Raw genomic sequence first — 17,313 nt, forward strand, 5'->3', positions numbered from 1 at the left:
TAGGTTTCTGTGATGAATGGTGCTGCATGATAGAACAATGTTTGACCACTGTTTCTACTTCTATTATGCTGAATGGATCACCTGGAAAATTGTTTAAACCCCAAGGGGGTTTGAGACAGGGAGATCCACTGTCTCCTTATCTCTTTATCATTTGTATGGATTCCTTTTCTAGAGCTCTTTTTCATGTTGAACAAAATGGAGGTCTTCATGGTACGAAAATTAAAAACTCTAGTCATTCTGTGTCTCATTTGTTTTTTGCTGACTGATGGGTGTCGTAGACTCAACAAATTAATAATCTTATTTCCACATAATTAGCTGGTAATATAATGGAAGCAAGGATCGTTCCCACGAAGAGCAGGGAGTTTAGTTGTCAAAAATGTCACAAATGGGGATTTTTGTTTTAGATTCAAAAGCTAAATAAATAATAAAGCAGTGAGAAGTAATTAAGATTGCAAGCAATATGGAGTGAGATGATCGAGGAATCCTTCTTCGTAACTAAATATTCATCAAAGTAGTATATTCATCCATTCGTCATTAATCATAGATTATTACTAACCGTAAGATAACAAGTACGCTTAGCTATCTCCAAAATCCCTTAAGCCACTGGACAACAGGTACGCTTAGTCGCCAGAGTCTATCCGTCTGAACCACCTTGAGGTACGCTTACAAGATGTAATTCAGTCGAATGCTTTATGGTCTGTGAATTTAGGTTTAATCCTAATAGTTAGACTCAGTACGCTCGGTCTACTTTCTAGTGTTGTGTTTACACGCGATTACTTTACGGAATCCCTCCGCAAGGTCTCACGTTCTCTACTTGTGTAAGAAATTATTCAACAATTACGGATATAACCCTTATTAGCATTAGATTGAGTTAACAAATATATTCAGTTGGCCACCTAAACAATCTATCAATCAATCATATTCATTTTTAATAATAAACACAAACAATAGTGATATGAAGAAATCAGAACAAATTCATATACTAAATCAAATCATATATAGTACTTAGAATTCATCCTCAAACAAATAAGTAAATTAGCTAGACATAATGGAGGTTATAGAAAGCAAACTGTTGTTGTAGAAGAACTCTAGCTACTGCTGCCTCTGTTGCAAGAGATCAGCCACTGTCTCCTTGTTGCTGTAACCTTTCTGCTACTGTTGCATGTATGAACACTTTCTGCTTTTGTGAAGATTTTTTACGAACAGGTTATGAGCGTGAAACTGAGGTTGAGGAGATGAGTTCTGCTGGCTATTCGACCATCTATTTATAGCTTTTTGTAGCTGAAATTTCGAATCTGATAAACATCCATCTCTCCTTAGCCGACTCAAACCCTATACTCGTATTTATCATCCACCGTTCATCTTCAAAATCAACGGAAAAATTCTCACCTGATGACTGTTTTCCAGCGAGAAAACTTATCAAAAATCTGAATTCTCGCCCAAGCTTTGACTTCTAAAGATTACCCAATCTTCACCAGCGCGTAGCAATGATTCCTTGTTTATCCGATCTCCAGAACCACCGCTTAATCATCTCCATCCAACCTATTCAATCAACGACAGCAATATCAGTTTCCGAGCTGATTTCTCTCTCAAGTTTTGAGCAGCTACACCTCCTCGAACTCCATGTTTTATCTATAACCACTCTTCCAATCAAACTAGGATTCCAAAGTCACAATCCCAGTCATTTTCTAACCACCAGAACCAATGGCAGAAGACATCTTGCTTTACCTGATATCGAGCCCAACACCAGCTCAACCTAAACTCGAACTCAACACTTCTTCCTCGTCACTGCCAGCATCACCAGTAGTCAGCCGCAAACCACCTATCCATGGCATAGTCACGACATTAACTCCATTGCCTGATCATCATGATCACTACCGTAATGGTAGCAATCTTAAAAACCCCAGTACCTCTCGAGCTCCATCAACACCATCGAGTTCTTTTTAACTATCACAGACGACCAGCTCCATTACTGATTCTCACAGTCAACAACGGCAGCAACTCAGAATCGCGCCATCTCCTCATTACTGCCAACGGTAGCAGCACCACTTCTTTTCTTCATAGTAGACAAAACTTAAACCCATCACCAATGACTACGGACCAACAGTGGCAGCAACGTTCACTGCCAGGCTTGAGGTCTTCTTCTCTACTCGTCTTCCATCAATCACCGAACCCTCCTCATCGCTGCCAATCGTAGCATCTCGAGCAACACTGTAACAGATATCAATGCAGAAGAAACTGCATGCGGGATTTCTAGTTTTGAATAACGAAGATGGATATGGCAGACCTGAGTGAAACAACGACTGCCTTTAACAATATTTAAATTCCATCTTTACCCCTTGTAAAATGCCGGACTGCCATTAGTAATTCCTTTGAAAGTTGACTGTCCCTTAGTAGAATGGATATCCCTTAACGCATAAGGGGTGCCAATAGCACTTGTCCCGGAAACAACCATTTTGCCCTTTTGTGTTCTGAGTTCTTGTTTTGCTCATAACTTCTTTATGCGAACTCGGAATTACTTCATCCTTTCGCCGTTGGCTTTATCTTTTCGTCCTCTTCAAGATGAAAAGTAAAAATCTTGTACTTGAACAAGTTCCATTGGTATTTGGCCATTCTCTATTTGTAGCTAGCTTCTTTTATTGCACAATTAAGTGCCAATTCACTTCTTTTGGATGATTCACCTAATAAAACATAAAATAAGAGAAAAAAAGCGTAATATACAATAATTTGCAAGAATATAAAAAATTACTAGCATGGAATTGACACTAAATATATGTAAAATATGCACTTATCAAATTCCCCCACACTTGGCTTTTGCTAGTCCTCGAGCAAACTACCTAACTTAAAACAAAATACAACAACTCCATTTCACCGAGGATACAGTTACACTTAGCATGTGCAACAATCCTTTAAACCCCTAGGTGTCCATAGTGGACGAGTTATAGTCTCGTGAGGGCTTACGAGAGGTATACCTACAAAACCTACTCCAACTTCAAAGCGTTCCATCTTCCCAAGCATCCAAAGAGCTATGAGGACATAGAGTTTCTGAATGCTAGTAATAAGAAGTTAGAAACACCAAAGAACATATTCATTCTTAAATCTTGAGTGAGAAATAACCACACCATAATGAGAGAATGCGTGTTTGAGAGCGATCAATAAGCATTTCGCCTCGACTTCTGCCTCACTTAAAAGGATTCTATGATAATTGCACTCAATAAGACAGCTTTTTTATGGGTCTCACATGTGTGCAGGTAGGAATGAAGAGAGAATCCTACACACGTTGAATGGTGGGAAGGAAACCTTCCGAATTATTTCTGGAGACCCCACAAGATCGAGAGAAATAAAAATATTTTCTGATGATCTCTAAGAAAGGAAATCAACCACTATAGCAAGGATGAGAGTACTTACCACCTTCACATCCGATCGGCAGTGACGAAAGCACCACTCTTACAGCATCCAATAGAAACGTAGTCTTCAGCTCGTCTTCTTCATCTTCTCGGTCTTCGTCTTCAGCTTCAACTGTTGATGATAAACTCTTGAACTTCGCAGAACTTTGACAATTTGTAACACTTTTCCTCAATTTCCTTGTTGTTTGAAACTTATTTATATGTTTTTCTTCCACATGGCCTTATTGATGAAATAACAACCTAAATGCAAATCTCTTTGTATTTTTTTTTTTCGAAGAGAGATTGCAACTAAAACAATAAATATGAAATAAAATTAACATGGCCATGTGAGAAGTATGTTACCACTTTGATCTTCACAACTTGTAATGTCTTCGTATCATAAACTTCAATAATTCTCATCTTTTGATTTTCTTTGCTCTTGTAATAAGTCTTCAACATGTATATAAAAATCCGCTCATTATATGTTGCTTTTACTTGGATATGAAAATTTTGCTCTTCCTTGAATTGTTGCTTGTAAACCTCAAACGTCTTCAACTTTCCTTGTAGATTTTGATGTCGCTCCACTTGTTGATGATGATGTGTTTCTATGGAACTGTTGTTGGCGAGAGAGAGAATGGTGCTAACTGCAAATCAAACTACAAGAAGGTGGTTTTCATCTATAGACGTCACCCTCATGATTGACAAAATTAGCACTCAAGAGATCAAAAGTAGTGCTTCTATTGGTGGGAGGTTGGGTAGCTCACCATTCTACCCGGAATTAACGTGCGGTGACACACACTCAAAAGAAAGCTATTTAGTCATTTATAAAATAGAAATCTGGTTGGTGCCTCGGTTGATATGAAAATGGGTAGTCTCCATTAATGATTGATCAGCAACTCTAATAATGCATTTCTCCCTGCACCTCATTTGCATCACCGACATGATTAAATCCATTATTTAACATTCCAATTCGTAAGAAATCCGAACGTAGTTCCCTAACACTTCCAAATTCAGTTATGTCGGTCAGAATTTCTATGTAAACATACCTAGAAGTATGCTAGTGACTCTAAAATCTCTACAAGTTGAAGGTTTTATGCAAAAAAAAAATATGAAAAATCTATATGAAAAATACTCCCCCACACTTAAACTTTACATTGTCCTCAATGTGTAAAACCGAAAATTCCGAATTCTGACGTAACGGCAGATAAAACGCAAAAACTAGGCAAATTGGTAACGAATTTGGAAAAACTCCGTTTCAAAAATTGTTCATCTAAGTGTTTTCTACAAAGTGTCAAAAGGGCAAAGTGTTCCCTAAGATAGATTCCGGATTCAATGAAATTAAACATGGGGATGAAAATATGATATGAAAATAATAAAAACAAAAAATAAAAGGGTTTAAGATACAAAACCTATGTGTTGCCTCCCATTAGCGCTTGGTTTAAAGTCGTCAGCCCGACTGGGCAGTCTCCTTACTCCTCCTCCAGAGGGAGTAAATCTTGAAGTCTAATTGCGTCCACCTTCTCAGTAGAGAAGTTTTCGTAATATGGCTTCAATCTATGGCCGTTGACCTTGGATGTTATCCCGGTTTTACTACTAGTAATCTCAACTGCACCATGAGGAAAAACATTACTAACAACAAAAGGTCCAATCCATCGGGACCTTAGCTTACCAGGAAATAAACGAAGACGAGAATTAAATAAAAGAACTTTTTGTCCCACAACAAAATTCTTTCGAGAAATCATCTTGTCATGGAAAAGCTTAGTCTTTTCCTTGTATATACGAGCACTCTCGTAAGCATCGTTACGTATCTCCTCTAGCTCATTGATTTGTAGTTGCCTTTGTTTCCCCGCTTTGTCATACTCCATGTGGCACATCTTTACTTCCCATAAAGCCTTATGCTCAAGTTCAACTGGGAGATGGCAAGCTTTTCCACAAACCAATCGATACGGAGACATACCAATCGGCGTCTTGTATGCTTCTATAAGCCCATAATGCATCGTTTAGTCTAAAACTCCAATCCTTTCGTGTGTGTTAACGGTTTTCTCCAAGATGGACTTGATCTCACGATTTGAAATTTCAGCTTGCCCACTAGTCTGTGGGTGATATGGCGTACCGACCTTGTGTGTAATTTGTACTTCTTGAGGAGAGCATGAAAGGATTTCTTGAAGTGCGAGCCTCCATCACTGATAACCACTCTTGGTGTACCATGTCTAGAGAAAATATATTCCTTCACAAACTCACATACAACTTGAGAATCATTAGTAGGGGTGGCTTTTGCTTCCACCCATTTAGAAACATAATCACAACAAGAAGAAGTATATAAAATTTTCCATTCGAATTAACAAAAGGACCCATAAAATCAATGCCCCACACATCAAAAATCTCGACAGTGAGAATAGAGGATTGAGGGGCATTTGATTTCGAGCACCTAGATTGCCTGTTCGTTGACATCTATCACAAGATTTGCAAAAAGCATATGCATCCTCAAATAGGGTAGGCCAATAAAATCCACTCTCAAGGACTTTGAGAGCGGTACGTTTTGCACCAAAGTGACCACCACAAGCATAAGAATGACAAAAAGATAAAATAGATTGAAATTCAGAGTTAGGTACGCACCTGCGAATAATCTGATCAACACCATATTTCCACAAGTAGGGCTCATCCCACACATACTGCTTGGCTATTTTCTTAAGCTTTAACTTTTGAAAGTTAGACATCGTACTAGGTACTTGCCTTGTAACCAAATAGTTTACTATATCAGCATACCAAGGTGTTGATTCTTCAATTGAGAAAAGTTGTTCGTCTGGAAAACGATCTTGTAAAGGAAGTGCTTCTTCGGAAACAACAAGTCTACTAAGATGATCGGCAACTGTATTCTCAACACCTTTCTTATCTCTGATTTCCATATTGAATTCTTGCAGCAAAAGAATCCAACGTATGAGTCTTGGCTTAGCCCCTTCTTTTTTAATAGGTATCTAGTAGTGCTGCATGATCAGAATATACAATCACATTGGTACCCACCAAATAAGCTCTAAATTTTTCTAATGCAAATACTATAGCCAACAACTCCTTATCAGTTAGAATAGTTGATTTGAGCATCGTTTAGGTCCTTGATGCATAATAAATCACATGTGACCTCTTGTCTATTCTGACCCAAAACAGCTCCGACTGCATAATCACTTGCATCACACATTAACTCGAACGGCAAAACTCCAGTCAGGTGACTTAATAATTGGTGCAGTAGTCAAAATTCCTTCAATTATTAAAGGCATCCTTGCACTCCTGGTTGAAGTTAAAGGCAACCTCCTTTTGCAAAATTTGCACATCGGCATTGAGATTTTGGAGAAATCTTTGATAAACCTCCTATAAAAACCTGCACTGACCAAGAAACGAGCGAATTTCCCTCACCGAAGTGGGGTATTGTAAGTTCCTAATCAAGTCTATCTTTGCCTTGTCTACCTCGAGCCCTTGAGAGGAAACGATGTGGCCAAGTACAATTCCATGGTTTACCATAAAGTGGCATTTCTCCCAGTTTAAAACCAAAATTAGTGTCTATGCATCTTTTAAGCACAAGTTCAAGATTATTTAAAACAAATATCAAATGAATCGCCATAAACACTAAAGTCGTCCATAAACACCTCAATGATGTTTTCCACGTAATCAGAAAATATACTAACCATACATCTTTGAAAAGTGGCAGGCGCATTGCAAAGACAAAATGGCATTCTTCTGTATGCAAATGTACCAAAAGGACAAGTAAAGGTAGTCTTCTCTTGATCCTCCGGTGCAATAAAATTTGATTGTAGCCCGAATAACCATCCAAAAGCAATAATGAGAATGTCCCGCTAAACCTCTCTAACATCTGATCAATGAAAGGCAAAGGAAAGTGATCCTTGCGTGTAGCCGAATTGAGCTTTCTGTTAGTCTATGCACACTCGCCATCCTGTTTGAACTCTTGTTGGAATAAGTTCATCATCTTGATTTCTAACAACAGTGACACCTGATTTCTTAGGCACCACTTGCACCGGACTAACCCATTTGCTTGTCAGAAAGAGAAATTGGGTAAAATTGGTCAGTAAATCACCCCCACACTTAGTAATTTGAGGATCTCTTTCTTCACGACCTCCATCATTGGGGGGGTTAAGCCTACGCTGAGCATCACGTACTGGCTTTACATCATCTTCCATTAGGATTCTATGCATGCACATGGCTGGACTAATTCCTTTGATATCAGCATTGTCCAACCAAAGCCGTTTTGTGCTCTTTCAGAACCCGAAGAAGGCGTTCTTCCTGTACTGCTGTGAGATTCTTTGCAATAATGACTGGAAGCTTCCCCATCACCCAAGTAAGCGTACTTTAAGTGATCTGGTAGAGGTTTCAGCTCTAATTTAGGTGCCTGCACAACAGAAGGTAAAGGAACTTCATCAGTTACAGGTAAGGAGATATATGAAATATTACCTCTTCTAACTTCTTGTGATGCCGTTAAAGCACCACATGTTTCAAAAACTCTTTGGGAATATCAACATCCAAGTTAGGCATGCCATGGACGTCCATATCTATGCTATTTTGTAGCACAGATTCAAGTTCATCTTCGTTGTGCAAATCAAACATCTGTTGTGCTAACGAACCAATAACATCAACAGAAAATGCGGAATGGATATCACTTGGATAACGCATGGCTTCAAAATATTGAAGCGTATAACCTCTTTTCAAACTCCATAGTGAGTGTCCCAGTATCACAATCAATCTTCGTCTTAGCAGTCTTCATAAATGGTCTCCCAAGAAGTAAAAGTAGACGAACAATTGTCCCCATTTTGCATATCCACAACAAAGAAATCAACCGGAAAGATTAGTTCATTCACTTGCACCAACACGTCTTCCACGAGTCCCTTAGGATATATGTTAGACTTATTAGCCAATTGAATGACAATCCTTGTCTCCTTTAAAGGACCAAGATTCAATGAATCATAAACATCGGCTGACATCACACTTATGGAAGCTCCCAAATCAAGCAAAGCACGCTCAAACCGTTTTTCACCAATAGTAATTGGCACTGTAAAACCACCAGGATCTTTACACTTTGCAGGCATCTTCTTCAACAACATAGCTGAAGCACTTTCTCCCACCTTGGAGTGATCTCGTTAACCTCTCCTTCCTTGTGCACAAATCCTTCAGAACCTTGGCATACCTGGGTACCGTTCTGATGGCCTCAATAAATGGAATGTTGATATGCACCTTGCTGAAAATATCCATAATGTCCTTGTCTAGAGCTTGGTTCTTTGACTTGGCAAAACGACTAGGAAAAGGAGGTGATGTGGTAAAGGTAGGAACTTTGTCCTTAGGTTATCCAGTTGAGGTTGGCTTTTCCTTTGGAACGGTTTCCACTTCTACTTCCTCTTCCAATTCGTGACTAAACTTTTCTTGTTGTTTTGGCTCTTCTGTTTGCTTCCCACTTCTTAGAGTTACAACATTAACGTTCGCTCTTGGATTCACGAAAGGCTGTGATGGCAACTTTGCCGAATTTTGTGCTTTTATTTCATTCATGTATGTAGCCAATTGTCCAATTTGAGTTTGCAAGTCCTTTATAGCCATATCTTGCTTCTGCAGAATTGTATCTTGACGCTGACCATTTGCATCTTGCTTTTGCATCATCATTTTCATCATCTCCTCTAAACTAGAATTCTGAGTTTGCTGTTGAGGTGGAGGTTGTGGTCGGAACTGTGGTTGTTGAAAACCATTTTGTCACCCATACGGATTAGGAGCTGCAGCTTGCTGATTTGCATAACTAAAATTTGGATGATCTTTCCAACCTGGATTATAAGTATTAGAGTAGGGATCATACTTTGGCCTCTGATTAGGGAACATAGCATTCACCTGTTCAGACTCTTCTTCATAAGTAGGAATAATCACTGCCGCCATTCGTTGTACTACCTTCTCTATGTTGTTCATCCGTTGCTCTGACTGTGCAGACTCTCCTATCTCGCTAACTCTTCTGACATTAGAGTTGTTTCTGGTGTAGTATTGTTGAGCATTGGAAGCCGTACTCTCAATCAAACTGGTTTCCTGGGAGATTGTCTTCTCAGTAAGTGAACCACCGGCAGCCGGATCAATCAAATTCCTCTGTTCTGGAAGTAATCCTTCGTAGAAGTATTGAATGATAAGTATTGAGGATATATTATGGTGTGGGAAGATTGCCAACAACTTCTTATACCTCTCCCAGTATTCATATAGAGACTCCCCAGACATCTGTAGAATGCCACTAATCTCCTTACGAACGGATGCCGCTTTCGAAGCAGGAAAATATTTCTCCAGAAATAGCTTTTTCATCTCAGTCCATGTTGTAACACTCCCTGGAGGAAGACAATACAACCATTCTTCTGCTAAGTCTGTCAATGAGAACGGGAAGGCTTGTAGCATAGCCATATCTCTGTATGCGGTTGCATGCCTCAGACTTGTCATTTTGTTCTGGAACTGTTGAATGTGTCGATTTGGATTTTCACCTGGATCTCCTTTGAACTTTGGTATATGATGAAGTAGATTCGACTTCAGCTCCACTGGGTTAGTGATTGTAATGCACAGTGGTTGCGAATCTAAGCATGGAGATGTCAACTCTCCTAACTTCCTCTCTACAGGTGGAGGTGGTGGAGGATTTCCCCCGTCGTCTGTATTAACCATATTTACTGCAGAAGGTTCTTGTTGCAACTTTGGACATGCTTTTAGTACCGTTCCCTTTCGAGTTTGAATTCCGCACATGGGGTAATCCCAATCCTTTGATGCCAGAGATTAAGTACCTAAAACAAAAATCTAGAAAACAAAGTTAAAAACCAAAAAGAAAATCTAAAAGAAAAAAAACAAAAACAAAACTAAAAGAAACAACTAAAGCTACCGACTGCTCCCCGGCAGCGACGCCAAAATTTGATGGGTGTCGTAGGCTCAACAAATTAATAATCTTATTTCCACATAATTAGCTGGTAATATAATGGAAGCAAGGATCGTTCCCACGAAGAGCAGGGAGTTTAGTTGTCAAAAATGTCACAAATGGGGATTTTTGTTTTAGATTCAAAAGCTAAATAAATAATAAAGCAATGAGAAGTAATTAAGATTGCAAGCAATATGGAGTGAGATGATCGAGGAATCCTTCTTCGTAACTAAATATTCATCAAAGTAGTATATTCATCCATTCGTCATTAATCATAGATTATTACTAACCGTAAGATAACAAGTACGCTTAGCTATCTCCAAAATCCCTTAAGCCACTGGACAACAGGTACGCTTAGTCGCCAGAGTCTATCCGTCTGAACCACCTTGAGGTACGCTTACAAGATGTAATTCAGTCGAATGCTTTATGGTCTGTGAATTTAGGTTTAATCCTAATAGTTAGACTCAGTACGCTCGGTCTACTTTCTAGTGTTGTGTTTACACGCGATTACTTTACGGAATCCCTCCGCAAGGTCTCACGTTCTCTACTTGTGTAAGAAATTATTCAACAATTACGGATATAACCCTTATTAGCATTAGATTGAGTTAACAAATATATTCAGTTGGCCACCTAAACAATCTATCAATCAATCATATTCATTTTTAATAATAAACACAAACAATAGTGATATGAAGAAATCAGAACAAATTCATATACTAAATCAAATCATATATAGTACTTAGAATTCATCCTCAAACAAATAAGTAAATTAGCTAGACATAATGGAGGTTATAGAAAGCAAACTGTTGTTGTAGAAGAACTCTAGCTACTGCTGCCTCTGTTGCAAGAGATCAGCCACTGTCTCCTTGTTGCTGTAACCTTTCTGCTACTGTTGCATGTATGAACACTTTCTGCTTTTGTGAAGATTTTTTACGAACAGGTTATGAGCGTGAAACTGAGGTTGAGGAGATGAGTTCTGCTGGCTATTCGACCATCTATTTATAGCTTTTTGTAGCTGAAATTTCGAATCTGATAAACATCCATCTCTCCTTAGCCGACTCAAACCCTATACTCGTATTTATCATCCACCGTTCATCTTCAAAATCAACGGAAAAATTCTCACCTGATGACTGTTTTCCAGCGAGAAAACTTATCAAAAATCTGAATTCTCGCCCAAGCTTTGACTTCTAAAGATTACCCAATCTTCACCAGCGCGTAGCAATGATTCCTTGTTTATCCGATCTCCAGAACCACCGCTTAATCATCTCCATCCAACCTATTCAATCAACGACAGCAATATCAGTTTCCGAGCTGATTTCTCTCTCAAGTTTTGAGCAGCTACACCTCCTCGAACTCCATGTTTTATCTATAACCACTCTTCCAATCAAACTAGGATTCCAAAGTCACAATCCCAGTCATTTTCTAACCACCAGAACCAATGGCAGAAGACATCTTGCTTTACCTGATATCGAGCCCAACACCAGCTCAACCTAAACTCGAACTCAACACTTCTTCCTCGTCACTGCCAGCATCACCAGTAGTCAGCCGCAAACCACCTATCCATGGCATAGTCACGACATTAACTCCATTGCCTGATCATCATGATCACTACCGTAATGGTAGCAATCTTAAAAACCCCAGTACCTCTCGAGCTCCATCAACACCATCGAGTTATTTTTAACTATCACAGACGACCAGCTCCATTACTGATTCTCACAGTCAACAACGGCAGCAACTCAGAATCGCGCCATCTCCTCATTACTGCCAACGGTAGCAGCACCACTTCTTTTCTTCATAGTAGACAAAACTTAAACCCATCACCAATGACTACGGACCAACAGTGGCAGCAACGTTCACTGCCAGGCTTGAGGTCTTCTTCTCTACTCGTCTTCCATCAATCACCGAACCCTCCTCATCACTGCCAATCGTAGCATCTCGAGCAACACTGTAACAGATATCCATGCAGAAGAAACTGCATGCGGGATTTCTAGTTTTGAATAACGAAGATGGATATGGCAGCCCTGAGTGAAACAACGACTGCCTTTAACAATATTTAAATTCCAGCTTTACCCCTTGTAAAATGCCGGACTGCCATTAGTAATTCCTTTGAAAGTTGACTGTCCCTTAGTAGAATGGATATCCCTTAACGCATAAGGGGTGCCAATAGCACTTGTAGCTAGCTTCTTTTATTGCACAATTAAGTGCCAATTCACTTCTTTTGGATGATTCACCTAATAGAACATAAAATAAGAGAAAACAAGCGTAATATACAATAATTTGCAAGAATATAAACAATTACTAGCATGGAATTGACACTAAATATATGTAAAATATGCACTTATCACTGACATGATTTTTTAATCTTCACTAAAGCTAATGCTAATGAAGCTAGGATCCTAGCCAAGATTATAGAGCAATTCAGCCTTTTCTCTGGACAATCTGTCAATTTTGACAAGTCAAGTATGGATTTCAGCCCTAAAGTTCCTAATAATGTTAAAACTGAAATCTCTAATATCCTTCATATAAATAAAATGGCTTTAAATGATAAGTACTTGGGAGTTCCTCTTCTCATACAAAAAAATAAGATGCAAACTTTTGGAGGGCTTTTAGATAGATATGGTGACAATCTTCATACTTGGAAGTCTAAATTTCTGAGTCAGTCAGAAAGGACCATCTTAGGAAAATCTGTTTTAGGTTTTACTGCTAACCATCATCTTGCAGTGTTTCCTATGCCTAGAAAGCTCACAGACCAAATGGATTCTATACAAAGGAAGTTTTGGCGGAACAAAAAGAAAAATAGGAGAGGAGGCTATCCTAGAAGATGGGATGACATAGCTAAGTTAAAATGTCAAGGGGGTATGGGGATTAAAAAAACTGAAATTGTAAATAAAGCCTTGTTAACTAAACTGGCCTGGAGAATGATATCTTCTCCTGATGATTTGTAGTCCCAAATTCTGAGTGGAAAGTACTTTGAGCATGGAAATGATATGCAAGGAGACTGCGCTACTAATGGATCCTGGATTTGGAGAGGTATACTAGAAGGCTTAGATTATGTTGGAAATTTAGTTGTTGGGAACTAGCAAATCGTGCAAAAAATAATATATGGAAGGATAAATGGGTTCCCACTATAAATGGACTGCTGGATTCTACTTTTAGTTCTTCTAATATGTGCACTGTGGATCAACTTATTGATAAAGAGAATAGGATTTGGAATGATAGCATCCTAGAAGCCTTGTTTGATAATAATACTATTAAGGAAATTAAGAAAATAAGAATTCCTAACAGTGGTACTGATACGCTTAGATGGCTTCCAGAAAATAATGGATTATTTTCCGTTAAGTCAGCTTATAAATTTATCCTTAATGAATACCAAAACCAGAATGAAATTAATAATTCCACTGATGGTGTTAATCGGAAATCTTTTTGGAAAAAGTGTATCCCTCCAAGGATTCTCCACTTCTTGTGGAAGTGCATTACAAAATTTCATCCTACTAGTGACACGTTTGCTAGATATGCCAATGATAGATCTATAACTTGTCCTTTTTGTAATGATGTTGTTGAAACTATGCATCATTTATTCTTTGAATGTGATGTTTCTAAGGAAGTGTGGAATATTTGTGATAGCAGCTTAGCATCAGATGTCAGTAATGCTAATTTTGATTCATGGATTGTGAATATATTTGCTCCATCCTCTACTGTTACTATGCAGCATAATATGCAGGTTGAAGGAAAAGCGGGGGTAATCATATGGCATTTATGGAAGGCTAGGTGTAAGCTAGTCTTTGAAAATGTCCAACCTAATACGGGAAGTATTTCTAACCTGATTTCTAGATACTATAATGATTGGAGATCCAACAGTATTCCAAATACTGTTGGAAGGCTGGGTGCGCATTATGGACTTAGATCCTGGTCTACAACAACATTAACAACAGAAGGAGTTGAAGCTGAAGCATCTCTTATGGCTGTTAGGTGGGCAAAAAAATTGGGAATACGAAAACTTCATCTGGAAAGAAATTGTAATTGTGCGATCAAAGCAATAAATGGCAAGAGATCTGCAGTCAAGTGAACTACCAATAATTGGATTGAAGACATTACTGCTCTATTATGTAATTCTTTTGAATTTTGGAAATGTACTTTCGAACCTAGAGACACAAATAATGCAGCTCATAAGCTTGCGCAATATGCATCTTCTACTTTTATTAGGAATAGTTGGCTTGATGATTCGCCTAGCTGGATTAATGATATTCTGCAGCAGGATCTAAACTTTAGGTCAACCTAAATTTATCATTAAATTTCTTTTCTTATTAAAAAAAAAAGCTCTATTGTCTCTTCTGTCTAGACTTTGCCCTAGATGCTCACATGGCTGTTTCTGACATTTAGACGACCTTGCATGAAAATTTTGGGAACACCTTCCATGTAATTTTTTTTTTCGCACATATAGTTTTCTTAATGAAATTTATTTTGTAACACTGAATGAACGGGTTTATAAACCACACTGTAGCATAAAACATTTGAAACGAAAATCTTTTTAGAACCAATTGGTGATATCAAATTAATTATGAATCTATAGAGTTTGTAGAAGACTGTAGATAGATACTCTTATAGTGATCTCCTAGGAAATCAACCACCTTCAGTTTGCTGACGATCTCATAGTATTTTTGGATGACTCGGTAGAGCAGGTAAATAACCTAAAAAATATTCTATTTGCTTTTGAACTTATTTCTGGTTTAAAGGTAAATTTTAGAAAGAGTGCAGTAGTAGGTATTGGTAGCAGTCATAATGGAGATTTGTGTGCTGAAATCTTTGGATGTGAACTTGCTCCGTTACCTATTAACTATCCAGGTATTCCTCTAGCTAGTAAATCAAAGTGTAAACCGGCTACAGAAATTTCATGCTAAATTGGCTACTTGGAAGAAGAGATATTTGTCTAAAGGTCAAAGACTGATATTGATTAATAGTGTGCTGGAAAGTTTTCCAATTTACTACTTATCCATGTTTCAGATGCCCGTCTCTGTTTTGAAGGAAATTGAAAAAATTGTTCGATCTTTTCTTTGGGGATCCACTAATACTGTTAAGAAGAAGAGCTGGGTATCCTGGGAAAAGGCTGCTTTGCCAAAGAAGAGAGGTGGAATTGGGATAAAAAAGCTAAGACTTGTCGACAAATCTCTTCATTCCAAGTGGATTTGGAGGTATGGTACCGAAAGAAAAGCTCTTTGGAGACAAATAATCAATCAGAAGTTTGAAGGTAATCCTAATGCTTTTCTTCCAAACTCTTCTTCAAAGCCTATTGGTCATAGCTTGTGGTCTGGGATCTTAAAGGCAAAAGACCATATTTTATAAAACTCAAAATTTCAAATTCAGAGTGGTAATAAGGTCTTGTTTTGGAAGGAAAAGTGGATTGGGGATAACCCTTTTCAAGTTTCTTTTAAAAGCCCTTTCAAACTCTCAAGTAAGAAGGATGCGACTATTAAGAATGTCATTTCTCCCGAGTCTTCTTGGGATTTTGTCTTTTCAAGAAATTCAAAAAAGAACACGAACTTGGCGATGTTGTTAGATTGATTCATTTACTTGGAGATCCTTCTAACATTGTGGGCGATTCAGATTTAGATGACGAGATAATTTGGGATGCTGCAGGAGGTGAGTTCTCTATTGATAATTGTTATAATTCTTTGGATGTTGATGGACTTCTTATTTTCCCTCATAAGAAATTGTGGAACAGTAAAGTCCCTTTAAAGGTGTCATTTTTGGTTTGGAATTTGTGTTTCAATGGTGCACCTACTCTTGATTTCTTAGAACAAGCTGGTAAAACGAATCATAGCAACTGCTTGATCTGTAATGAGGAGCAAGAGACAAATGTGCATTTATTGGGCTTTTTCTGATTTCGTAAGGGCTACTCTTTTGGAATGGCCTAACAAGAAGAGCAACATCATGATGAAAAAGCTTTGGGGAATGTTACCTTTTGATATTTGGTGGACAATATTGAAGGAGAGAAATGACAGGTTATATGGGGGTAGAAGCAGGAATTAGGATCAATTAATCATCTCTGTAAAATGTACTTTGTTTAACTGGGCTACCTCTACTAAACTTTTTGATGGTTTTTCTTTAAGTACTCTCATTTGTAATTGGGAAGTTGTTGTCGGAAATAACAATAGTTAGGGCTCTTTGATGTTTTATTGCCTTTTAGTTTTGTCACTGTTTTGGTGACATGACATCTAAGTTTTAATTCAATTTGCCCTTTTCTTGTCAAAAAAGATAAAATCTCATAGGAAATCCTCTTATAAGCTAATTAATTAGTTGATATTGTGCCGTACCAATGGAGTGTGCTTTATTAGTGTGAACTAATAATTGCACGAAGCCTAGACTTCAAAATGGTATCTTTGCCATAGGATTAACTTGCTTCTTGGTGATGATCAACCAGAGGTGATGGAATTCCTTTTAGAGAAACCAGTACATATATACATCTCTACGTTCAATCGAACTATAAACTAGAATTTTTTTTCACTTCTGTCTCTGCAAAAATATTGGGGAAAGAATATACGGTCACGGTAGCTTAAGAAAATTTTCCATCTTGTGCGGGAGCACAATTTGACTGGCTTCAGAACCGGGCCTGGATATTCATACTTCGTGTCATTTTATTCACAATTAAATTCGTTGAAATTTGGTTATTACAGTTAGTTTATACCTTGCCCGTTTTAATTGTTTTGACCTTGCCCTATAAATCTTTACATTTAGTCCAATTAAGTTCCATTCTACTCTTTTAGTTTTAGCTCCTTTAACTTTCAATCTTACAATTAGAGCGGGCGTTGATCGTTCTGTAAAACTTTGAAATATGATTTTTTTAAGCATGGGTTTATTAATGTACAATTTCTTGTGGATATGTGGTACCCACTGAATCATAAAAGAATTAAACTAGTTTTAGTTGGGATTGTCTGGTCCCAAATTTTGGTTGAGAGATCCCCCATTTGACCTCCATCAGCTGCATGATTGGCCATGACATCTGCTGCATGG

General features: G+C 38.1%; 1 protein-coding gene across 1 annotated transcript; it reads left to right on the top strand.

The window, feature by feature from the left end:
• The first annotated feature begins 13,471 nt into the window (after window positions 1-13,471).
• LOC113359790 lies at window positions 13,472-14,371 on the top strand. Its single transcript, XM_026603371.1, has one exon. The coding sequence runs from the start codon at window positions 13,472-13,474 to the stop codon at window positions 14,369-14,371; it is 900 nt and encodes a 299-aa protein (XP_026459156.1).
• The last annotated feature ends 2,942 nt before the right edge of the window (window positions 14,372-17,313 follow it).

Source organism: Papaver somniferum, chromosome 3 (genome assembly GCF_003573695.1).
Source record: "Papaver somniferum cultivar HN1 chromosome 3, ASM357369v1, whole genome shotgun sequence".
In the NCBI taxonomy this organism is placed as follows: domain Eukaryota; kingdom Viridiplantae; phylum Streptophyta; class Magnoliopsida; order Ranunculales; family Papaveraceae; genus Papaver; species Papaver somniferum.